The sequence below is a fragment of the Strongylocentrotus purpuratus genome, unplaced genomic scaffold (genome assembly GCF_000002235.5).
Source record: "Strongylocentrotus purpuratus isolate Spur 01 unplaced genomic scaffold, Spur_5.0 spur5_scaffold_10, whole genome shotgun sequence".
Taxonomy (NCBI): domain Eukaryota; kingdom Metazoa; phylum Echinodermata; class Echinoidea; order Camarodonta; family Strongylocentrotidae; genus Strongylocentrotus; species Strongylocentrotus purpuratus.
In genome coordinates this window covers 3,452,049-3,478,893 of record NW_022145595.1, presented here as the reverse complement: position 1 = coordinate 3,478,893, position 26,845 = coordinate 3,452,049, and the positions used below count along the sequence as shown (strand labels likewise).

The 26,845-nt window shown below is 38.4% G+C and overlaps 1 protein-coding gene across 1 annotated transcript; it reads left to right on the top strand.

The window, feature by feature from the left end:
* Positions 1 to 1,360: 1,360 nt before the first annotated feature.
* On the top strand, positions 1,361 to 6,382 carry LOC105445386. Its single transcript, XM_030979116.1, has 3 exons — positions 1,361 to 1,719; positions 4,826 to 5,105; positions 5,970 to 6,382. The coding sequence occupies exons 1-3, from the start codon at positions 1,696 to 1,698 to the stop codon at positions 6,257 to 6,259; spliced, it is 594 nt and encodes a 197-aa protein (XP_030834976.1). The 5' UTR covers positions 1,361 to 1,695; the 3' UTR covers positions 6,260 to 6,382.
* The last annotated feature ends 20,463 nt before the right edge of the window (positions 6,383 to 26,845 follow it).

Sequence of the window (26,845 nt, the reverse complement as noted above, 5' to 3'; positions counted from 1 at the left end):
AATTTTGGGGGCTACTTTTATGACTTTCGGGGGCTGATTCACCCGAGCCCCCGTGTATTTTCACCTGATACGAATAAGTGAGCGCCTTGATTGGTCCACTTCTAACTCGTGTTTTTAGCCCTTCTTTCTTTCCTTTTTCCTTTCCTTTCTTTTTTTTTTTTAAAGAGGGGGGGGGGGCGGGTCCGTCGCCCCCCGTATGTCCGCGCCTGAGTGACACCCACATAAACTAACCTTATTTATTACCGAACAAAAATAAAGAAAGAGCCCCTCGACACCATGGGTGTAAGTAATCAGCCAGTTGCTACCCCCCCCCCCACCACCAAAATAAACTTTAAAAGTTAATTTTTTGTTCTAATTTGATACCAGTGATTTGCAGATGCTGCTGAAACGGCCTAATTTTCCGGGATTTTTTCACACTTTTTAGTAAATTATACTTTTTATGCGTTTGTGGCAAGAAACGTGCTTATTTACTATTTAGAGGCCTACTACGGCGGGCTTGGGGGCTCAAGCCCCCCCCCCCCCACACACACACTTTTTAAAAAGTATATTAAAGAGAATTAAATAGAAAGAAATAGAAAAGAAAGTATTGCTCATGTGACCGTAATTAAATGCCCATACCCCTGAGCTTCCGGGGGCTCTGCCCCCTGGACCCCACCTTGGGACCTAAGGCTGGCCCCTGGATGCTAATCTGACCTTAATTTTAATGCCTAAAACCCCTGCGCTTCTGGGGACTCCGCCCCTTGGACCATACGCCAATTAGTGACCTGCCAGTGTCATGAATAAGGTATTAAAATATGCTCATCTGACCCTAATTAAATGCCCCTACCCCCTGAGCATCCGCCAACTTAAATACTCTAGCCTCCCCACCCCATTTTTAATCACTTTTATTTCCCATTTAACTCCTTCATTAAACCTCGAAACGCCCACAAATACTTGGAGCGGGGCCTGTATGACGAGTATATACTAGTAGTGAGTTGGTTGATGCACGAAGCCACGTACAAAAGTATAATCGATTACAACAGTTGTGGGGCCGATATCACGAGTATGCCTTCATAAAATAAAGGTTTTAAAGAAAATATTCACTTCTACTTTCAAAAGGACTGGCCCATTTGCTTTAAAAAAATTGTAGAGTTATTATTGTGTAATTTCTAGAAAAAATGTCAACCACATGATTTACAATGAGTCTAAATACATTGATTTGCCGAGTTGCTTCCTTTTATCAAATATACACGTAAAACAATGGGGGGACAAAATGTGCGGATAGCAAACCGCACGATCCGTGCGAGCAGAAAATCCGCATATTATGTCCGACGGACAAACGAAACTGGTAGGACAAACGGCGCGGTCACAACGGCGTACGGCATTGGCGCCGATTTATTGGAAGAAAAAAGGAGGACTAGAGCTCCTATACTCCCTCCTTCTCGTCTGTGCAGTCACCTTACATGTCACGTGAGAGCTAGCACACAATCACGTTTACCGCGACCTTTGCTCTGATGCATTCTCTAAAACTTCAAGAACCGAATCTGTAGTCTATCACTTTCCCCTGCAATACGACTATACATGCACCGCTCAATCTGTTCACATCCGGCCCTTTAACATTGGTATCCACATTTGCCAAAAGTAATGTATGTTGTTTCAACTTTTCATAGTTGAGGTCAGGGTTTTACGAGTGGTATAGAACAACACGTAGAAAACATGGATTCTGAATCTACTACACAGGTAAGTTTTGTTCTTTCTTTTCTTTCCTATCAAAATCTGAGTTTAAACGATTACTCTCTTGTTGTTTCAGAGTGTATGAATATTGAATGTAGCGATAGGCAAGGTGTCATGTGGTTCTTTCAATAAAATTTTCAAAGAAAATACGAATGTATATAAATTGAAACAAATATTAGATGTACAGAAACCAATAAGCTCAGACGTATAGCTCGCCTGTTTACTCTGGTATATACGTAATATTGCAGAAATCAATTGGCACAATGGCTTTATGCGTCGTGTTCCGTCAACGCTATACAATGCGTCGAACGACCCCACTATGTCAAGATTGGATTTAGGAAGACTTATTCTACATGTTTGGGAGCACTTCATTTAACAGATTATGTAATTAAGAATATGGATAAGGGTAAGGTGTTTATGGATTTATCAAAAGCGTTCGACACCATTGACCACCACATACTGCTCAAAAAATTAAATTATTATGGTATTCGCGGCCTTCCATTGAAATTAATTGAAAACTATTTGAGTGATAGAAAGCAGTATGTGGTGGTTGACGGTGTCTGTTCGACTAAAAGGGATGTAATATGTGGTGTTCCTCAAGGATCAGTTCTAGGGCCCCTTTTGTTTTTAATTTATATAAATGATATTAAACAATCTTCAAATGTATTAAATTTTACACTCTTTGCAGATGATACTTCAGTTTTTACATCACATAGTAGTGTATTTACTTTAGTTGATATTATGAATAATGAATTGATAAAATTGGATAATTGGTTCAAATGTAATAAATTATTTCTCAATTATGATAAAACAAATTATGTAATATTTCATTCTCGAAATCGGAAGATCCCTAGTGATTTATTGCCTATACAAATTGATGTAAATATTATAAAAAGGAAAGAATGTGTTCAGTTTCTTGGTATTATAATTGATGAATCACTTAATTGGAAACCTCATATTGATTGCATTTCGTTGAAATTATCTCGAAGTATTGGAGTTTTGTCAAAGCTAAAGCATGTTTTACCATCAAATATTTTGCTAATGTTGTATAATAGTATGATTTTTCCACATGTAAATTATTGTAATATTATTTGGGGAAATACTTATGCATCATATATAGATAAGATTTATTTGTTACAGAAACGAGCCGTGCGTATTATTACTAAATCTGATTATTTAGCCCCATCACGGCCACTTTTTGTTAAAACACACGTAGTCCCAATTTTTGAATTGATTCAGTTTAATACTCGCATATTTATGTTTAAATTTCAAAATCGCATATTGCCAGAAATTCCTAATATAAACTTTGTTATTAATAGTGATATTCACTCGTATTCTACTCGTCAGAAAAATGATTTACATTTATTTAAAGTTCGTACGAAAAATGCACAAAATTCTTTCTATTTAAATGGCATTAAGGAATGGAATAAGTTGAGTAATGATATTAAGGAAAGTACAACTCTATCTCGATTTAAAGTACGATGTACACAGTTATTATTTAATGATTTATGTAAACAAGTTTGAGCAGAGGAGGATATTTTGAATGTATGTGTGTATGTATATGTGTGAGCGTGCATGTGTGTTTGTATCATGTTATTTTAAAGTTTTTAAACTGTATAATTTATGTGTAGTTTGTTTTTTCTTTTTAAGGCCCCACCACAAGCAATTTGCTTCTAAGGTTGTCCTTTACCGTATTATGTTTACTATGTTACTCATTTGTTTGTACATGTTTCATTTTATGGTTAAATAAACTTTACTTACTTAAAAAAAGATGTATTTGCGTCTGCGGCCAATGTGTCTGTCTCTGAAAAGGCTGTAAGTATGTATAATGTTTCATGTCCTTCACTGACGTGATAGACAGTACCCACCATGTGCTGCCTTGTGCATGTTGCAAACAAGGCGTCGTTTCTATCACGTTGTAATTCCTATACGCTTATGAAGCGTTTAAAGCCAATCATTGCATTATACATCGGTAATTGAACGCAATGTTTGCATCGCTAATTTTTCATTCTCTTTTACGTACGATGATATTCTCACGTGGCGTGTCAGAGACCAAGCTAAACACTGACGCAAGGCTTACGTCGGCAGATTGACGTATTGATAGTGTACCATAGGCAAACCATAGGCACACCGTTGCACACACAATTTTGCTGACGTATAACTGCATCTGGGACTGGCACGGTTTCGCTTCAAGGGATAGTTGAGTTCTGTTTTCAGACCGCAAATGCCTATAAAGTGCATGGTTATTGCTCTTATTCTTATCTATGACAATAATTTTATAGTGCTCCTTTAGAACCTAAAATTGCTATAAAGGTAATTTTAGACCCCAAAATGTGAGAAATTTAGCCAATACGATCATACCAATTTAGCTCCCCTTTCAAATAAACACGGTGACCGTTAATTGATTATTTAATTAAAAATAGCAATACATGAGCTGGCTAATTATGGGTAATATGAGCAACACGAAAATTCCAACAAAAAAGCCAACATCGGCATTGGTTGAAATACGACGTAAAAGGCGTTATTTCGTTTTTGTCAACGTTTTTTTCAAATTTTTCAAATATCTAATATTTTGTGGTGGTACACAAATATTAGAAATCGTTATATTATAGCCGTCTCTGAACCGATTTTGATCAAACAAAGATGATTTTGTCATTTATATATTATGTTCTTTCAAATTTGACACTCAGTTTTTCATTATCTCACCAAAAAAAATATTTTGTGTAACGCCCTCTGCAACAGAACTCAACTATCCCTTTAATAAACACTATAGCGGGAAAATACGTTGAATCACTGGCACAAGTAAATACTAATTGACGTTGGGGGCTCGACTCTTATTGACGCAATCGAAATCGTTGTGTACAATAGACATATTTTATAGCGTAATGGTATTAAATTACCGTTAGGCCATTTTCATGATAAGTCAATTTTGATATAGCGGCCGCATGCATGGAGCTTTTGCAAATTATATAAATCAGACTTTCCCGGTCTTTGGCAGTAATATACAAATTTAATGTACTTTTCCCTATGTATATATTCGAATATTGAAATAAAGCAGCCCTTGTTTGTTTTGTTTTCTTATCAATTTCACGATGCTGTATTTATTTCTCAGATTCCCAGGGCCAAGGGAGTGAAAGTGTGCGTATGCAGTGGAAGCCTGTCTAAGAACGTAGAGGGTCTTATCCAACTCATCAAACACAACATGAAAGATGTTGTGGAAACTGTGAGATATGAGCCCCTTCCTTACAACGTCAGTGACATGGAAAAGCTTGATCTGAGTGGTATAGATGTTCTGCTTCTCTGTCACTCCATAGAAAACAGACGATTCTCAATAACCAATGTCACAGATGCTCTCTATGATGGCTTCCTACAAAGGGCTAAAAACTATCTGGGTAAGTCGATTGATCATGTTTCAATATTCGTCTCATGTTACAGCGACGCGTAAAACACACCTCTATTAATCATTCTTATCCTTATAATTTTCTTGATATAAAGAGTACCAGTATCATGGCATACATATTATGTGGCGGATGTACATAATGGATGTTAACATAATTATTAATAGACTGACTGCAGTACTCTACCAAGCATGTTTCTGCTTGTATCCGGATTTATATCTAATACATATTATGAAAAGAGTGTGGGGTTGACTTGTAGACTATATTATTATCTACGAAGATCCATGCATTTAAACTGATCATTTCATCATCAAATCAGTAGAATATCGACATTAAGGACCTTTGGTCTCTGGACATTCCAAGTAATTTCTTAAAGGTCCATTACATTTCTATGAGAACTTCAGCCTCAAGGTCTTTTGTTTCAGGACATAAGTAATTTCTTAAAGGTCCATTACATTTTTATGCGAACTTCAGCCTCAAGGTCTTTTGTCTCAGGACATAAGTAATTTCTTAAAGGTCCATTACATTTATATGCGAACTTCAGCCTCAAGGTCTTTTGTCTCAGGACATTCCAAATGATTTTCAGAAGGTCCATGACATCAATAACCTTTATCGTAAATCTGTCAGCTTCGTGGATCATAGTCTCTTGACATTCCAATCAGTTTTCATGATTTCAATTAATGACATCAAGAATTTACTGGTAGACCTTGGGCCTGATTGTCACCCGGTCGAGAATTCTCGGTTTGAAAGTATAGGCTGCAGAGAGAAATTAGCTATTGAAAAAAGTGGACAAGGGTAATAATGCATTGACGAGCCACTCTACGATCTAATTGATAAGCCCATTCTTTTTTTTAACAGGTCAGAGTAAAGTTGGAGTTATCGCTCATGACTTTCCAGAAGGTGACCTTTCATCAGAGAAACTATCTTCCAAGATGGCTTCCTTTCGCTACACCCAGAGTACAACATTTAAATGTGCATCACTTGTTTTGATTGGAGGTCAGCTGGCTGAGGATCCAGTACAACTGACCAGGACACAGCGTGATCACCTTCGACAGTTCTTCTGTGCAGCAGCATCTCAGAGCTGCCTAGAAATTATTCAAGTCATGTTGTACAGATTCCGCCTTTTCATCACATGTGGACTTACATGATATGCATGGAAAAGTCAACCAACAAGGGCGCAGATACAGGGGGCACGAGCCCCTCACGGCATCGAATGTTGTCAAACCAATTTGAAGGGAAAAAGAAAGCGAGAAAGAGAGGAGAAAGGAGGAGAAAAACATAGGCCTGGATCAGCTTCCGGCCTCACCCTCTCGTAATTAGTAGTCTTGTAAATTTGCATTTATTTATCTTCCAAGATGGCTTCCTTTCATCACATCAAGAGTACAATTAAAACTTGTTCTGAATGGATGTCAAATGGCTACAATTTAGGAGGAACCAGCTTAATTATGAACTTCGACAGTTCTTAATCCGTGAGACATCATCTCATCAGAGTTCGTTTGAACAAACGATGGTGTGGTTCTACAGACTGTGAACTTGTAAAATACTCTTTTTGGTGCGAATTTGCGTCCATGCGTCAAGTACTGCTAAACTTCGGGGTGAAGCAATATGATCGTACATAATGTTACCTAGAATAAATATATTGTGCCCCTCCCCCTCTATTTCTGAAGATAGATCGATGCCCCGGGTTGAAATTGCTATACAATTTTGTAGTACATAACGTTGGTCCTCTAATTAATAACGATACTATTCCCATTTATATTGATACTAAACTTATTCGATTAAGTAACTCCGTTAATTTATTGGGTGTCGTATTGGATAGTTGCTTGAGATTTAAGAACCATATCTCAAAATGTGTTACATAAGATCAGCAGAAATACTGGCTTGATAAATACGCTAAAGTATAGCTTGTTACACGAAAATTGGATAACTTTATATCATTCCATTATTTTCCCTTATTTTAAATATTGTAATATTGTATGGGCTACCAATGCAACACGAACTGAATTAGACTCACTATTTAAAGTTCAAAAGAAATGTTTAAGAATTGCTACCAATTCTCATTATCTAGCCCCATCTGCACCTTTATTTAAGAAGCTATCAGTACTAAATATATATAATATAAATAAGCAAGAAATCGCAACGTTCATATCCAAATATAAAAAAGTTGTTATCTACCCCCTTTTCAGACATCTTTCAATATAATAGTTAAATTCATAATTAGAATAGCCGATTTTCCAACGAATTTCATTTATGATCTGTTAAAGGTATAGACCAGTTTTGGAAACGCCCCGCCCCCCTCAAAAATGAAATGGAAGCTCTTATTACCAATCATGCAAAAGAATATGTTTTTACTAATTCGTGATGACACAAATTTTGCCTGGAAACCGCCTACTAATCGATATAGGCCTATTTGGTAAATCATCATATCGATCCGGCCTGGATAGATATCGCGAATGCACTTTAACATTAAACATTTGGGCATATATTATTTCTGCTTTTTTGCGAATTTAGGTTGAAGTATTGTCATCTAAACTTCTGAAGGCAATATTTAAACAATGTTGAATGGATATTTTGCACCCAAAACCCTTGACCAGCAAATTTACCACTACCGGTCTATACCTTTAAGTCTAGTTATGAAGCTAAATCAATGAGTTATCTAGGTTCTAAACAGTGAAATCTGGGCCCCGTCTTACAAAGAGTTGATATCAATCGTAAGTTATTTGCGATTGATATCAATCGTAACTATGTACATAAGAGATAGGAGACTGCAAACTTGCGATTGATTGGAGGACTTACGATTGATTTGGATCGATCGTAACTCTTTGTAAGACGGGGCCCTGATTTCCCAAGTAATAACGAAATCACAATCCATATCTTCCCTTAGAAAACAATATAAAACCTTATTACTAAATAGTTATTAATCATCACAGTTGTTGAATGTTTATATCTGAACCCCCTTTCTTTCATTGTTGTTTTCTCCCCCCCCCCCCCCGTATATATATTTTTTTTTCTATTTTCACTTTCTCTTGTCTAATTATAGATAGTTGAAGTGTCTGTATTTTGTTTATTTTACTTAATGTATTGTTGTGTGCTTATACTATTTTGTATTTCTGTAATGGGCGATCCAACTTTACAGGTTTTCGCAACCTTCATGGAAAGCCCCGCCTATAAATTTTGTAAATATAGTTAAAATTTACTGTTACCTTGTATACTTTGAATTTTATATTGAGAAATAAATTATATTGAATTGAATTGAATGATATTCTTCCATGGTAGAGAGATTTAACCTTTACATCTGATTCAATATCATATCTTGCTATGGCATTGAAAGTTTCATGTAAAGGCTTCACTACGAAAATTATGCGCTTTAATCTATATTTACATGCACATGACAATGTAACGAATAGCTAAATTGAGTCACATATTATATCGCCTTCCTTTTCCTGTTTGGTACATAACGTTGTACTTATATAATTCTACCACGTGGCTGTTGATCGTGGTATCTTTAATGCCGGTATTATGAAGCGTCATTTGGATACCGTCATTTCCTGCGCTGATCAATCATTGGAGTATAATTAAAGCACCAGTAACACAACTCACTGTTCATACTCTTCGTTTTGCAAATTCATTAAGTAGTGAAGTAATGCAACACCAATGTATGATAGCTAAAGGAGAATCAAATACACAATTAGGGATTGTCGTAAACATAGGCGCCGGAAGTGGGGGGGGGGGGCAGGGGGGCAGTTGCCCCCCCCCCCAAACAGAAAAGTGGGGGGGGGGGGGCAAAACGCATTTTTGCCCCCCAAAACGCCCCCACCCCCTCCAAAAAAAAAAAGCAGTAAAGAAATAAACATGGTTTGTATTTTTCACCCAAAAGAACATAACTATAATAAAAAACTGAATTAAATCACATATACAATTCCATTCAAAGAAAAGGAAAGTTCACAGGAATTGAATTTCATAAACATTGCGCATGCCACCTAAACGGTATTTAGTAATGGAGGTCTTTATAATAGCGATACGCGCATATCGTGGACATATTGTGCGAAAATGGGAAAGCGTGTCTGTTTTTTTGTTATAGAGGTGATAAGACATGAGCCCCTCAACGCTGGCGTACTGATGGGGGGAGGGGTGTATTTCTTATTCGATGCCAGTGATTTACATATGTTGCTGTTATGACATGATTTTCCGGTATTTTTTCTCCATATTTTTGTAAGTCATACCTTTTTATGCGTTTGTTGGAAAATAAGAAATTCCCAAATTACAGTCCGGCGAAAAATACGCTTCTTTAGAAGCCTTTATGTCATTGTCTGCAAAGTGGCTGGGTCGAGCCCCCCCCCCCCCTCACTTTTTGAAAAAGTATGTTAAAGAGAAAAAGAAAGACAGACGGAGAGAAAAAATAAGTGACCTACCGATGTCATAAATAATGTCACAAATAATGCTCATCTGACCGTAATTAAATGCCTAAAGCCCCCAAGCTCTGCCCCCTTGACCCCCCTAAGGGCCCTAAGGTGGCCCCTGGATGCTCATCTGACCGTATTTAAATACCTAAAACCCCTAAGCTTCCGGGGGCTCTGCCCCCTGGACCCCACCAAGGGCCCTAAGGCGGGCTCCTGGATGCTCATCTGACCGTAATTAAATACCTGAAATTCTTAAGCTTCCGGGGGCTCTGCCCCTGGATCCCACCAAGGGCCCTAAGACGGGCTCCTGGATGCTCATCTGACCGTAATTAAATACCAAAAACCCCTGAGCTTCCGGGGGCTCTGCCCCCTGGACCCCACCAAGGCCCCTAAGGCGGCCCCTGGATGCTCATCTGACCGTAGTTAAATATTAAAACCTCTGAGCTTCTGGGGATTCTCCCCCCCCCCGGAACACATCAATGGCCTTAAAGAGGGCCCCTGGATGCTCATCTGACCGTAGTTAAATATTAAAACCTCTGAGCTTCTGGGGATTCCCCCCCCCCCCCTCCCCCCGGAACACGTCAATGGCCTTAAAGAGGGCCCCTGGATGCTCATCTAACCGTAATTAAATACCTAAAACCCTGAGCTTCCGGGGGCTCAGCCCCTTGACCCCCTGCCGAGGCTCTACCTGATCGTTAATACTGCCGAGGCTCTACCTGATCGTTAATACTGTCGAGGCTTTACCTGCATGTAACGTGTAAGACTGGTGGTGATGCAGATTTTTGTCTGCCCCCCTCCCCTTTCGAACGTTTTTTATTCTCATTACGTCACTGCCCCGGAAGGTGAGCCTCCTGGAATGTTTGCCCCCCCCCCCCCCCCAATCCCAAACTGCTTCCGGCGCGCCTGGTCGTAAAAATAAGGATGACATGTATTGGATACGTACTAACAAGATCGCCGATTAGGGAAAGGGTGCTGTTCGATCCTGACAATTTTTCTCGTCACTAACGTCTTATTTTCCCTTTTCTATCTTGATCTCTTGCTTCACTATTGGGGAATGGGATACGCGCCGTGCCCCCGGTAACTACGCACATGTAAACCAGCTGTCGTTACATATACCATCAGCACTAAACTAAGAGTTATTCTATGCATTGTGTCTCGTTAAACATTCTGTTCGGAGCCAGGAGGGTACTAACTCTGTGTTACCGTCTTCTGGCGCTAAACGTACACTTTTGTCCATTCCATCGAGACTGAATGAAAACTCGTCCATGAATCCTATCAAGATATCTTCAATTTGGATGAAATAAATTCGTAATGTGAGACACGTACGTTGCACAGAACGTTCTATTGTAAGCCCCCCCCCCCCTCTTCCTTTTTAATTTTTTAAAAGCTATACCAGCGCCTGAGTGATCGACCTTTACAGGATCTCAAATAACATGCCGTAGAATTTGTCTCCTAAGAAAAGTTAAGGATAGAGGAGATGTTTGAGATTCTTCTTTTCCTATTGTTTACCGACAAAAATTAAAACAAAAGAAACACTAACACAATTGCGACTACTTTCGAAGGCAATTGCAATAGCCTTGTGAGTCACCTATTGAATGTGCGTCACCTCGCAGTGACGTTTTACGTAATCCAAACCTGATTTCTATGGGATATAGGTATTGCAATTTTTTATTTGAATTTTCGAAAATGAGTTGCTATTGTATCGAAGGAAAGTGAATCCACTGGTTACTATACGAATAATACACAGCAGTGCCAGTGAGGGCATTACCCACACAAGGTACCTTTGGAACAGTCTAACAGGCCGGAGGCGATAGCCAAGGGTGTAAATTTGGACTGTTTCGTAGGTACCGAGCGTGGGTAATTTTACTAAGGCCCGAACAGAATTTTATTTGTTTTATAAGATTATGTTTTATTTGTTTTATAAAATGATGTTTTATAACATGATATCACTAATGACAGGTCATTATCCAAATTACGTGTTTGGCAAAATAAATGCCTGGTCAGGTGGGTTTTAGCTAGAACACCTACCCCCTGGACATCCACCCATCGGATAAACACCCCCTCCCCCAGTCAACTACCCCCTAGGACAACTGCCCCCCCCCCCGGGACAACTACCCCCGAACAACTATCCCCAGACAAATACCCCTACGACAACCATCCTCTAGTACAGGCCTTCTCAACTAGTTTATTAGAAGTGCCAAAACAAAAAATTATTGAGGTTGAAGTGCCAACCTGTATGTTAGGTGACTGTGTTGCGAGGGAGCGTAGCGACCGAGCCGATACCGGGTGTGGTCCAGGGGGGCGAAGCCCCCGGAAGCTAGTGGATTTTAGGGTTTTTTTAAGGCCCAGATATGGCATTTTTAACATCTTTTTGTTCCATAAAACATCTATCATAATTTCATATTGATGTGAAATAATCCTGGCTAAAATCTACACTGGAATTTAATTTATAGTTATTTTGGCGCAATAAACATGGAAAATGTCAAAATCAAGTGAAAATCAAACAAACAAAATGGCTTGCAATTATATTTTGGGCTCAACTTCGACTTTTTGATTTAGCTGAGTTTTTTAATTTTAAAATACAATTTTATAATTTTTCTTTCTTTAATTTTTAATTTATTGTTTTTATTAATTTGTTAATAATTTGTTGGAACAGCCGCGCGCCACTCCGACTTACCGCAAGCGCCACAAGTGGCGCGCGCGCCGCCAGTTGAGAAAGCCTGCTCTAGTACAACTACCCCCTAGGATAGTACGCTCTCAACCAATCATTTGATTAGGATCTAAGTCATCATCTTATAAAAAGCTGTAATTACAACACGATTAAAACAATTAACAACTATTTTTATTTGACGACGAAGGTCAAAAATCTTCAATGCTTGCCAAAGGGCAATTTACACCCCCCCCCCCCCCGTCTACAACTCTTGCCGCCCACCCTCTTTTTAAAGGAAATCCGGCCATTATCAAACTTCCAGTTACGTCGTATGCACTCGATTGATTTTGTAGCTCGTGATTGTTTGTTTGCCAATTGTACTTTGCTCCCAAAATTACAATGGGTATTCAATACTCATGTTTTGTACTTCAGGAGACATAACATTTTTATCACTGCACATAAATATATTTCTGAATAGAAAAACAATTCTGCTTTGATTTAGAAAATAAATTAAACATGTGACGATCATGTGGTTTGTCCCGTGGCATGAATGATAGCTGTGTTGTTACTGTTACATTGAATTATGTACATCATGATCGAGATCATGAAATGATGTTGGCCTAGCGGCCTAGCCAAGTTTGTTCTAGCGCAGATGTTTCTGCATTTATTGAATAATCAAATACAAAATATTCAGACAATAAAATGATGATAACATTTCAGAGAATATGGAATATGGGCTTGCTACCTCGGTTATAATCCTCTCAAGCGCGTAGCAAGGATTTTATTTTTAGGAGGCGGTAGTGAGCAGTACAGAGCGGGCTTCGCGCGCTCCCTAGGGGGGGGGGGGTGGGTGCAGGGAGGGGAAGCTTTGATGTTTCATTAAATTATTAGAGAAAGAAGACGATTCGCTGTACCGTTCTCGACTCTTCATCCTTGTCTAAATTTAGTTTCTTTTGACGTTTCATTAAATTATTAAAGAAAGAAGACGATTCGTTGAACCATTCTCGACTCTTAATCCTTGTCTGAATTCAGTTCCCCCCCCCCCCCTTCCCGCGCGAAGCGCGGAAGCTTTGACGTAAATATTCGGAATAACGAAACCGTTTCATTTTCGTAATATATGGACCCCCTGACATGAGAAATTTGTGTTTCGGAATGATAAACCTTCAGAAAAAGAACATTGAAGGAAAAAAAAGTCTGAAAAATGAGCGCCTCCAAATCATCAAATTTTATCGAATTGTTGACGAAAATCTTGTCAAAGGATGTTACTATGTGGTTCGATCTCACATGATTTATCCACCACGAAACCTCTTCCTAACAAAGAGATAGTGGTCAGATTTTAACGAAACCGTTATTATTGTGGTCTAACAAACACCAGGGAAAATGAGCACAAAATCCCCTGCCTTGGGAAACCAAATGGTTAGTTCCTACCTACCGAAATGTTTTTCTTCATCTTTCTCCTCCTCTTTTTATCTTCTTTCTCATTTTTCACTTTTCATATCCCTCATTTTATCGTACATAGGGATAGTGTAAATTTCATATTTTCAGTTTTAGTTTCTTTTTATTTCATTTGATGAGACACACGTCTTTGCTCCAGAGATTTTGGATGTCCTTCGAACTAAAGAAGATTGATCAGAAGGAAAAAAAGCGATAGCAGCTACTTTGGAAAAATCAACATAAGGTAATCGATGTTGGCTATAGCGGCCTAGCCAAGTTTTTTTTAACGCTGATGTTTCTGCATTTATTGAAAAATCAAATAAAAAATATTCAGACAATAATGATAGTGTATAATATATAATTGATTTACATAACATGTGACAGCTGAAATTTAAAAAATATAGATAATTGAAAACTTGAAAGTATGGAGGTAAAATCAAAAGAATCTCGATAAATACAGAAGCTGCCATGCAACAATCAGCATGAATGCTTGAGTCGATTTCACAAGATCAATGGATAACCGGTGTCACACAAAAAAATGTATAATGGAAGCCATAAGTCAAAGATTAACTTTCAATATGTTCGTTTCTCCGAAGGTTTATATTTTCGAAAATGAAATAGGGTTTGTGAATCCGAAAAAATAAATAAATAGAGCCAACGGTGTCGATTTGTATCCGTGGTTGGGGGGGGGGGGGGGGATAGGTGCCAAAATATTTTCGGCAATGGATCAAAGCAGGTTGCACCCCCTCCCTTTCAAGTTATTAACTTTTTTAAGTCATCCTAAATAATGAAAGCATTTCAGAGAATATGGAATATGGGCTTGCTACCTCGGTTATAATCCTCTCAAGCACGTAGCAAGGATTTTATTTTTAGGGGGCGGTAGTGAGCACGAGAAGCGTGCGAATCACGTACAGAGCGGGCTTCGCGGGCTCCATAGGGGGGAGGGGGGGGGGTGGGTGCAGGGAGGGGAAGCTTTGATGTTTCATTAAATTATTAGAGAAAGAAGACGATTCGTTGAACCGTTCTCGACTCTTAATCCTTGTCTAAATTCAGTTTCTTTTGACGTTTCATTAAATTATTAAAGAAAGAAGACGATTCGTTGTACCATTCTCGACTCTTAATCCTTGTCTGAATTCAGTTCCCCCCCCCCTCCCTCCCGCGCAAAGCGCGGAAGTTTTTACGTTTCATTAAATTATTAGAGAAAGAAGACGATTCGTTGTACTGTTCTCGACTCTTAATTCTTGTCTGAATTCAGCCCCCCGCCCCTTCCCGCGCGAAACGCAAAAGCTTTGACGTTTTATTAAATTATTAAAGAAAGAAGACGATTCGTTGTACCATTCTCGACTCTTAATCCTTGTCTAAATTCAGTTTCTTTTGACGTTTCATTAAATTATTAAAGAAAGAAGACGATTCGTTGTACCATTCTCGACTCTTAATCCTTGTCTGAATTCAGTTCCCCCCCCCCTCCCTCCCGCGCAAAGCGCGGAAGCTTTGACGTTTCATTAAATTATTAGAGAAAGAAGACGATTCGTTGTACTGTTCTCGACTCTTAAACCTTGTCTGAATTCAGCCCCCCGCCCCTTCCCGCGCGAAACGCAAAAGCTTTGACGTTTCATTAAATTATTAAAGAAAGAAGACGATTCGCTGTACCATTCTCGACTCTTAATCCTTGTCTAAATTCAGTTTCTTTTGACGTTTCATTAAATTATTAAAGAAAGAAGACGATTCGTTGTACCATTCTCGACTCTTAATCCTTGTCTGAATTCAGCCCCCCGCCCCTTCCCGCGCGAAACGCAGAAGCTTTGACGTTTCGTTAAATTAATAAAGAAAGAAGACGATTCGTTGAACCATTCTCGACTCTTAATCCTTTTCTGAATTCAGTCCCCCCCCCCCCCTTCCCCCGCGAAGCGCGGAAGCTTTGACGTAAATATTCGGAATAACGAAACCGTTTCATTTTCGTAATAATGGACCCCCTGAAATAAGAAATTTGTGTTTCGGAATTATAAACCTTCAGAAAAAGAACATTGAAGGAAAAAAAAGTCTGAAAAATGAGCGCCTCCAAATCATCAAATTTTATCGAATTGTTGACAAAAATCTTGTCAAAGGATGTTACTATGTGGTTCGATCTCACATGATTTATCCACCACGAAACCTCTTCCTAACAAAGAGATAGTGGTCAGATTTTAACGAAACCGTTATTATTGTGGTCTAACAAACACCAGGGAAAATGAGCACAAAATCCCCTGCCTTGGGAAACCAAATGGTTAGTTCCTACCTACCGAAATATTTTTCTTCATCTTTCTCCTCCTCTTTTTATCTTCTTTCTCATTTTCGCTTTTCATATCCCTCATTTTATCGTACATAGGGATAGTGTAAATTTCATATGTTCAGTTTTAGTTTGTATTTCATTTGATGAGATCGTCTTTGCTCCAGAGATTATGGATGTCCTTCGAACTAAAGAACATTGATCAGAAGGAAGAAAAAAAATGAAATAGCTCGATATCGTGAGTCACTTTTAAGCCCCACTGTACTATACTTATAGCTACTTGCGCCCTCTATATAGCAATACCTAATCGGTGCATGTTGGTCCCCCATGATCCCCTTGTTTCTTATGTTAATTGCGAGCTGATTTGATGAGATAAACACCTGTCAGTGACCCCTGCAGGGTGGTCTTATCCCCCATGATGTTGGCCTAGCCAAGTTTTTGTTTTTTAGCGCAGATGTTTCTGCATTTATTGAAAAATCAAATAAAAAATATTCAGAAAATTATAATAATAGTGTATAATATAATTGATTTACATAACATGTCTCATTTGATGAAACACACGTATTTACTGCAGAGATTCTTGATGTCCATCGATCTAAAGAAGATTGATCAGAAGGAAAAAAACGCGATAGCAGCTACTTTGGAAAAATCAACCTAAGGTAATTTCAATAGCTCGATATCGTGTGTCACCTGTTAAAGCCCCACTGTACTACTTGCGGTGGTCTAATCCCCCATGGTGTCGCCCTAGCCAAGTTCCTTTTTTTAGCACAGATGTTTCTGCATTTATTGAAAATTCAAATAAAAAATATTCAGAAAATTATAATAATAGTGTATAATATACTTGATTTACATAACATGTCTCATTTGATGAGACACACGTCTTTGCTCCAGAGATTCTGGATGTCCTTCGATCTAGCTAAAGAAGATTGATAACTTAAAGGGATAGTTGAGTTCTGTTTTCAGACCGCAAATGCCTTCAAAGTGCATGGTTATTGCTCTTATTCTTATCTATGACATTTATAGTGCCCTTTTAGAACCTAAAATTGCTATGAAGGTAATTTTAGACGCAAAAATGTGTGAAATTTAGCCAATACGATCATACCAATTCAGCTCCACTTAAAAAAAACACGGTGACTGTTACTTAATTATTTAATTAAAAATAACAATACATGAGCCGGCTGATTGTGGGTATTATAAGCAACACGAAAATGCCAACAAAAAAGCCAACATCGGCATTGGCTGAAATACGACGTAAAAGGCATTATTTCGTTTTTTTCAACGGTTTTCAACGGTTTTTTCAAATTTTTCAAAATATCTAATATTTGTGGTACACAAGTATTAGAAATCGTTATATTTCAGCCGTCTCTGAACCGATTTTGATCAAACAAAGATGATTTTGTCATTTAAATATTGTGTTCTTTCAAATTTGACATTCAGTTTTTCATTATCTCACAAAAAAAAATTATTTTGTGTAGCGCCCTCTGCAACAGAACTCAACTATCCCTTTAATAGATCACGCAGTAGGGAAAAAACGCGATATAGCAGTTATGTACTTTAGAAACTTCAAGCTCGTGCGTCACCTTTAAAACGTGCGGACATTCACATGTCAATTACGTATTGCGTAATCCGAACATATGGTGCAGTCATAAATAGGGTATTGAGGTTTCCCTTGAATCGATATTTTTGAAAATAGTTGTGATCGTGTAAAAAAACACACCCAAACAACAGATCAACTATGAAACCACAATAAAGAAGTTTTGACGTTTTAAACTCGTGATACATCAAAACAAAATTGGCAACTATACGTTTTTACCTTTCTTTGTTTCTTAACAAAATAAACAACAAATAATAATACACTGTTGCACCAGGGAACTCACATATCCTGGTTGATCATAAAGTTGGACTATTTTTTTTACCCCAATAATTTATGGAATTATTTTGACAATGATACATTTTCAGATTTTATTGAATAATACTTTGCCAGTGTTTGTTTTGCGTGACTGCTAAAGCATGTGTATGCTACTATGCTTATCAACTATAGGGGACCTATACGCCCTTAAGTCATAAATGACAGTAATAAGGATTAATTAATGCCCCACAAAAGGGCACTAATATATAGCACATCGACACGGTTTTGATACTGGGGCCTCACAGTTACGAGGCCATATTGCTTTGCCATTGAACCATGACTGTGCGCAGCGGGGGCTAGGACAGGGGGCAGTTCCCACAAATAAAATAAAAAGAAATAAAAAATGCAATAAATTATCAATAATTCATTGCATTTTACCCCGGTCCCCGATATAAAAAAAAAAATCCTCTGTACGGCCATATGCATTATGGCTCAATGCATGATATGGGCACACAGAGGTTTAGCACACATGCTTTAGCAGTCACGCAAAACAAACACTGGCTAATTATTATTCAATAAAATCTGAGAATGTAGACTATTATCTAGATCTATAGGAATAAATCATTGTCAAAATAATTACATAAATTGGGGTAAAAAAATATTCCAACTTCATGAGCAACAGTGTACAATATGAACCAGAATACATTTCAACAATACAATAATTGCAGCACTCGAACAATGATACCAGTTGACACAACTGGTAAACTTCACATGTACCAGCCCAGTTGAAACCCATTGACCTTACTGGCACGTGCTGAAAACAAACCAGTTGATTCCAGTTGAAACCAATTAACTATACTGGTAAATTGTTACACCAGTTGATACCAGTTAAAAGCAATAGGCCTTACTGGTACATCTGCCAGTTGATTCCAGTTTAAAACCCATAGAACCAAAATGGACAATTTGAGACCAGTTGTTTCCTGTTGGAACATACTGAAACCCAACTGAGTGTAGTTGATTCCATTTGAAAGCCATTAACTATTGGCGTATTGTTATATTATTAGACCAGTTGATACCGGTTAAAACCAATGGGCTTAACTGCATGGTAATTCATAACTTCATTCCAGAACATGCAGTGACCAAACTGGACCATTTGATACCAGCTGATTCCAGTTGGAAACCAGTAGATGCATGATTACCAGTTGCTTAACCATTTGAAAACCAATACATGATTACCACTTGAATTACCAGTTGAAACCGTAGATGATTACCAGATGATTTACCAGTTGAAAACCAGTAGATGATTGCCAGTTGAAACCAGTAGAATACCAGTTGAAAAACCAGTTCAATGTATCTAATGCATATTCATGATTAATTTGCATGTTTTCACAGAAAACGTTCTTATCATGATCTGTCAAGCAAATGTGACAATTTATTAATGCACATTAATTTTGTGATTTATATTTTATTAGTCAATCATTGACAAATATATTATATATGTCTGATCATGTTTTACATCCAATTTAAGACGTAAACATAGATATATATTGATTTATGTAATTGATAACCAGTAAAAACATGTACAATTTTGTATATAATATGAGCTCGCAAATACTTAATTAATCGTATACTCAAATGTAATGCGCCTCAAACAGTGGCGTACCTGGGGTACTCCGTCAGGGGTGGGCAAGCGACCGAAACAAACAAAAAGGGCGATGCTAATTTTCACTTCTGGCGAGCGAGCGAGCAAAAAAAAATCTGTAAGTAACGTTTGGTATATAAACTGGTATTGTTGCAAGTTGGGGTGGGAACATTCACTTGTTAACGACGTTAATTTCATTTTTTTTGCAAACGAGTGTAGCGAGCAAGAAAAAAATCACTTCTTTTTTAATAATTGCCACTTAAACTTGGTTCAATTGTCCCATGCAGGGCGCGGGAACAATATTGTGTTTAGAGTGATTTTATACCCATTTTAGCTAGCGAGCGAAAATACATCTTTCTCTCAATGAATTGCTATATAAAATTTGTTTCATTGTTGCAGGTAGGGGGCGGGCACAATGATCGTGTTTAAGGCAATGTCAATCCCATTTTGGCGGGCAGGCAACCCCCTACATTTCTCTTTTTAATGATATTGTAGCAGTGGTGGGCACATAATTCCACGAGCTAGCGAGCGGAGCGAGCGAAAAAAAAAAAATCACTTCTCTTTTATAGGGAAAATATGGTACATGAAACTTGGGTTCATTGTTCCATGTCAGGGACGTGATTATTGAAAGCGGTGTTATTTCTATTTTGGCGAGCGAGCGTAGCGAGCGAGCAAAAAAAAATTAATTTCTCTTTTATAGGGAAAATATGGTGAAACTTGGGTTCATTGTTCCATGTCAGGGACGTGATTATTAAAAGCGGTGTTATTTCTATTTTGGCGAGCGAGCGTAGCGAGCGAGCAAAATTTTTGTAATGGTTCATAAATTTCAATTTTTGTTGTTGCAGGGCAGGGCTTACACAATCATATCTAAGGTGATGTTAATTCCGTTTTGGCGAGCACGAGCACACCAAAACTTCTTTGAATAACGTTTGGTACATAATTATTAACTGGTTGTTGCAGGTTGGGGCGGGCACGTTAGCGGTGTCAATTCCATTTTGGCGAGCAAGCATAGCGAGCAAGCAAAAAAATTAAATTCTCTTTTAATAGAAATTAATAAATAAACTTGTTTTTATTGGTGCAGGTCAGGATGGACGCAATCGCGTTTAACGCGATTCAATTCCTTTTTGGCGAGAGGGCGAAAAAACTCTTCCATTTTTAATGATATTGTTGCAGGTCAAGGGTGGGCACAATTATTGTTTCCAAAGCAATGTCTATTCATTTTATTCGCGAGCGAGTGTAGCGAGCGAGAAAAATGAATTAGTCTCTTTTAGTAACATTTGGTACATAATATTGTGTGTTATTGTTGCCATGGTTGCAGGTCGGGGCCCGTCGGGGCAGGCACAATTGTACTCTAGGCAATACTAATCCTTTTCTTTTTTCAGTGGGACAAGCAAGTGAAAACATTTTATACAAAATAGGCTAGCAAGCAGTTCGCGCCAGCGAAGAGTTTCGAATTTGTTATATCACTTATATTTTCCTATTTTCATTTGTTTTAATTTTTCAGGGCCGCATGCGGAATATTTTTCTGGTGGGGGAGGGGGAAAGATGCGTTAAAAGTTTTTGAAGAATCTCAAAAGCAAAAGGAGTGAAGGGAGTTCGAGCGACCGAACTGGTCATGAGGGTACTTTTGCATTTTCAAAAGTAGAATTGAAGGATTTGGTATAGGCCTACACTACATTTTCAGGAAAAAAACTGTACGTTTTCAAAATATCTGGGGTCAACTGCCCCCCCCCCCCCTGGTGCGTACGGCCATGGTCTTTTTTTTTTAATTTCCCCATTTTTATTCCTTTCCTTTTCTTTTCCCTTTTTCTTCCTTTTCTCTTCTTCTTCCTTTTTTCTTTCCTTTTTTTCCTTTTTTCTCTTTCTCTCCTTTTTTCTTCCCTTTTCCTTTTTTCTTTTTCTTTCCATTCCTTTCTTTTCTTTTCTTTCCCCTTTTTCTTTTTTTCCCCTGGAGCCCGTCAGGGGGGCACTCTGCCCCCCTGCCCCCCCCCCATAGGTACACCAGTGGCCTCAAATGATTATGTGATGAGGTCTAGCAAGAGTCTAAGTAAATGTGGTCTATAGGTTGCCAGATGCTAAGCAATATTGATTATTGATTATCAGCTGATTGCTGGTTGCTACTGGTAATCAACTGGTTATTGATCAACTGTTTGTTTCCAAATTGGTAAACTGGATCCAACTGGTACCAGTTGGCAACTGGTATTCCAACTGGAATCAATTGGTTACCAGTTGTATTCCAATATCCATATTGAATCCGCGCCAGTTGACTGATTGGAATCAACTGGCACCATCTACCAGTTGATTCCACTATACCAATTTCCATATTGAAACCAGTTCACTTAACTGGAATCAACTCGTACCAGTTGGTTCAACTGGTATCTAACTGTTTTTTCGACCTGGGAGGGGAAAAGCCCCACCCCCCCCTTTAAAGCCGCTACTTTGAGGGGGAGGGTTGGGGTGAGAGAGACAGAGAGAGACAGAGAGAGACAGAGAGAGACAGAGGGGGATTATCAGGTTTATGTATTCTAAAGCTCTATCGGTGAACTTTGAGAATTATCATTGAAAACATAAGTTTCAAGTTCGGAACACCGATTGTTAATTGTTGTTGTGACCTGGCATGCTTGTGTACCACCAGACTCTAATGTTGTGTACATGTATCGTCCAGTAGTAATCAATCTTCTTTTGTTATACCGTACAATATTAGCGAGCGTACGCATGCGCGCCGCGCCGAGACACAGCTGGTTCATCTTTTGTATTACACTCTTCTGTACATCCAACGATACGCGATATCTGTGAAAAATTCAATGAACTTGTTTGGCTGAAATTCATGTTTATTAAGAAGGCAGGATGGTTAATGTGATAAGAGGCATCCTCATTGAATGGTAATGTGACTTAATTATTTAAGTGATTAAAAAAAAATAGACCTAGATCTATTTTTGTAATATTTTTATAAAACGAATGTGCGGATATTTTTTTAGCAAACACGTTTTCCATAGTGTGGGGCCACAGTATACATTTCTTTCTTCTTTGATTGGCTTCCAGAAATTTGGAGAACTGCAGTTGCCAGTTGGTGCAGGTTTTCTTCTTCTTCTTCCTCGTTAAATGCTACTTCATGCAACGAAGATTACGCACTGCAGTGTGGTGTGTGCCATGTCCGATAGGTGTTGGCAGTACTAGATCTAGACCTAGATCTACACATATACTTTTAGGCCTACAAAGTCAAAGGATAGCTTGATCGAAGAGAAACTCAGAAAGGCCTACCAGTTTCTCTTTGGCTTGATAGGCAGGGGTAGGCACATTCATGGGGCACTAGAGGGCGCTTCGGTCGCGTACGAAAATTTGAATGGCCTTGCTGCGGTGGGTCAGCAATAATCAGCCCAAAACTTGGATATGGGAGGTTGGAAGGATATATTTTTTTTATAATGTTATCCGGTCTTACCCTTAACCATCCTATGTTTAATCTATGTAGGAATAACATGCGAGTATGATAAGAGAAACATCGGGACCATTACTGAAGTAACTTTTAAAATATTAGCCTAGAAATGACCACCAAACGGAAAAAATTGACATTTTTTCCCGACAAATCTTCATAAAATCTGAGTTATAAACAATTCACATCTAGGTACACTAATACAAATACGATTTTCTGAAAATTCAGGTATGATTTTTAAAGTTTTCTTTCAAGTATATTTCTGCGCATTGCAGCGCCAATATTCTGCACTGCTTCAAAATCACCCTTGATTTTTTTTTTGCAACAAATTTGATACGAGGTCCACGAGTGTTCCCCGTTCCTTGCGTGTTGAAAGTTTGGTAATACATAGTTTGCATTGACTCGTGCACGAAAAAATGGTCAAAAACAAAATGTCAAATGAAGAAATAAACAAGCTTTTGTATAGTTATAAGAGTTCTACCGAGGTTTCTTTGTCGATTTAATTTATTATATAGTCTCAATTAGAATTCAGAATTATCTCACTGAAAAGTTAAGAAACTGACGATGTTCTCGATCGTAGTTATTTTCATTTTGCCAGCAGCCGATCTAGCATTGTTTGGGCAAAAAGCTAGACCGCTGCCTTCCCACCGCCAACCTTTCCGAGTCCCGCTAAAATGGCGCGCTGCGGAGCTCCGAAGCTGCGTTGGTATCGCTGCAAACTCTCAGCCGGCTAGCTCCCCACGACGGACCATTCGCGGTATGGTGAGAGTGTGTGTGTGAGGTATGATTTTGGATTCGAGAACGCACGTAACGCAACCGTGCGCGTCATTTAGAGCTGTCGAATGTGTACGACCAATTTTACATGTACGATTTTTAGTACAGATACTTGGTCAGTTTTCTTCTTATATCTTTGGTTTTACAATATTTAAAAATATAATTTCTTCAAATCTGACTCGGTTCAGACTAATTGTCTGATGTGTTTTCAAGTCAATTTTTTGAATATATTTTTTTGCATGAATTTGCCTAGCAGGGGGCCGTTTCTCGAAACCGTCAGATCAACGACATCTCGCCACTGTCACGCAACTTGTCAGCTAAGTGTTTCACGAAGCCGTCTTTGCCAAATGAGCGACAACTTCTGCGACAAAGAGTTGTCACTGCTCCGAATCCGTCATATCTTTTTAATTGCTGTAAAGCGCCATCACAAGTTAGTTTGTTGCCATTCCATGGGCCGCGAAATGTACGATTAGTTTCACTATCAATTTGAGAAAAATATAGGCCTAGACGAGTTCGGTACGTAATTCTCTGGGATGCTAAATGCAAATGTAAAGAAGTGACAATACAAATTATACAGACATTTTAAAAAGCTGAATATAAAAATTAAATCACAAATCATTAAACTATAGTATAACATATAAATAAAAGAGATAAGAATGTTACACACCGTTGTCCATAGTCAATTAATAGTCTTTCTTAGGATACCATCATACCTTTGGGGCCTATGACCATTATTATTCCCTCTCTAGTTACTTCTTTCAAATTATATTTTCAATATCAAATCATTTATGTAACGAGTATTATGAGACTCTAGAATAAAAACTGGCTGAGAAAAGGTATTTTGCCTAAAATTCCTCGTCACAAGAAACAAAAAAAGTACGTATTGATAAACTATCACATTATGGTATCCTTCAACTACCTTTTGAGTGGATTGTCGAGAAAAAAAAACTCACCGGTTTTTCTTCAATTTAAGAATCTTTACAGAAATATGCAAATCGTTTGATGATCTACATTTGATAATGACACTTTTTGTTATTTATTTTAAGAGAATTAATGTGTATGTTTCTTTTTTAACAATTTTAGCCCCTAAACTTGTTTTGGGTTATTCGTGATAAATCAAATGGATCGTGACAAAGACTATGTTCTTGAGCTGCTAGTATCGCGATATATCAATATCATGTCTGTCATGGCTTTGTGAAACGGTTTATCCACTTCATGACATCTCCGTAGGTCGCCGACAAAGATATGACTGTCATGGAGTTGGTTTCGAGAAACGGCCCCCAGGTTAACAGTGGTATCACTATCACTGTCGTGTCACTGTGCATGCTGTGGAACGTTTAACTTTCGTATCCATTTTTGACCTGTAACTCTGGCGTGGAAATCAACGAAAAACTTCCTCAATTGTTCGAATAATGGTCATTATATTTCTCACCCCTTTCGTGTCAATTTTCAAATTTTCATATCTTTTTTGGAGTATTTTTTCTAAAAACGAAGACAGTTAATATTCACTTTCTCACAGGTTTCATGGCAAACAATTGCACACTGTACCGTACCAACGAAGGGCCAGGGTGCGATTGCGCGAGAGCGCGTGAAGTCGATTAATACAGTCGATAACTTCACGCACGCTCGCGCCCGCAACCCTTCTCATTAGTACGGTAACATGGTACGGTATGTAGTTGAATTGTAATTGTGCAGCAGTTTGCCTTGAAGCCTGTGATGTGAGAAAGTGAATATTATAATGTCTTTGTTTTTAGGAACAATACTCCAAAAAAGTGTCGGTCATTATCCAAATTACGTGTTAGGCAAAATAAATGCCTGGTCACGTGTACGCTTTCAACCAATCATTTGATTAGGATCCAATCATCATCTTGAGCTTTTGACTGTCAAGTGGATTTGGCGCCTTATAAATATTATTATTATTATTATATAATGTATCTTATTAATTTTTTTTGTAGTTGGCTTGCGGGTAATATTGGTACCACCAACAACATTAACCTATTTTAATTTGAAAATCAATTTTTAAATGTTCACAGATTTTTTCAATTTGTTATCTTACACAGTGATCCTGCCATGAAGCAGTTTCTTCTTCACCTGGATGAGAAGAACAAGCTTGGTAAGAAGTTTATCCTGCAGGACCTTGATGAGACGCACGTCTTCATTGAACCAGAGATCCTGGATGTCCTTCGTGAGAAGATCAATGACTTGATGGATCAGAATGCCTTCTCAGTCGTAGGCCAGCAGTGAAGTCAAAGTAAGAAGATGTTGGCGACACCATTGTCATTGATCCAGGCTTCATGGACTTCATCCATTGTCTTCATCGATCTAGAGATCCTGGATGTCCTTCGTGAGAAGATCAATGACTTGATGGATCAGAATGCCTTCTCAGTCGTAGGCCAGCAGTGAAGTCAAAGTAAGAAGATGTTGGTGACACCATTGTCATTGATCCAGGCTTCATGGACTTCATCCATTGTCTTCATCGATCTAGAGATCCTGGATGTCCTTCGTGAGAAGATCAATGACTTGATGGATCAGAATGCCTTCTCAGTCATAGGCCAGCAGTGAAATCAAAGTAAGAAGATGTTGGCGACACCATTGTCATTGATCCAGGCATTAATGTTTTCATCGATCTAGAGATCCTGGATGTCTTTTGAGAGAAGATTGATGACTTGATGGATCAGAAAGCTTTCTCAGTTGTAAGACAGCAGCAGATCCTAAGCATTGCTGTCTGTGACGATTGATCCATGCATCATGGACTTACTCTAAGAGAGATGGATGACGATTGGAAGCTTTTTCTGTGGTAGATTAGCAGGATAGTCTGAGCATGATTTTAATAAGAACTTCAAAGATGAGAGTACCAGTTGTACTTGTAGAGTAAAACAGCAAATGAAATGTGAGACATAAGATCTAGCAATCTCTAATTGTTCCAAAAGATATTTGCAATGCAACATACTGGTAGCCATGAAAATTTGAGTGCTACTGTGGAGAGACAAGAAGTTGATCAGCTAAATTACTACTACTAGTAGCTCATGCTGTAATTACTTTCTAAAAGATGGTCTTTTAGAATTCGACCAGCCACTTTAATAGGCTTGGAGTGTAAATTGTTAAGCAGTTTGACATTCATCGCACATATTCAGAATGATTCTGTGAACTTGGTTTCCATCCTTTTCCATTAAAGTTTTATATTAATGAAGGAATCTAAGTCATCCCCATTTTTGTATGATAAGGTTAAGGAAAGTGGGGGGGGGGGGGGGGGGGGGGGGATCCAAGTTCATCCATATTGGTACAGTAT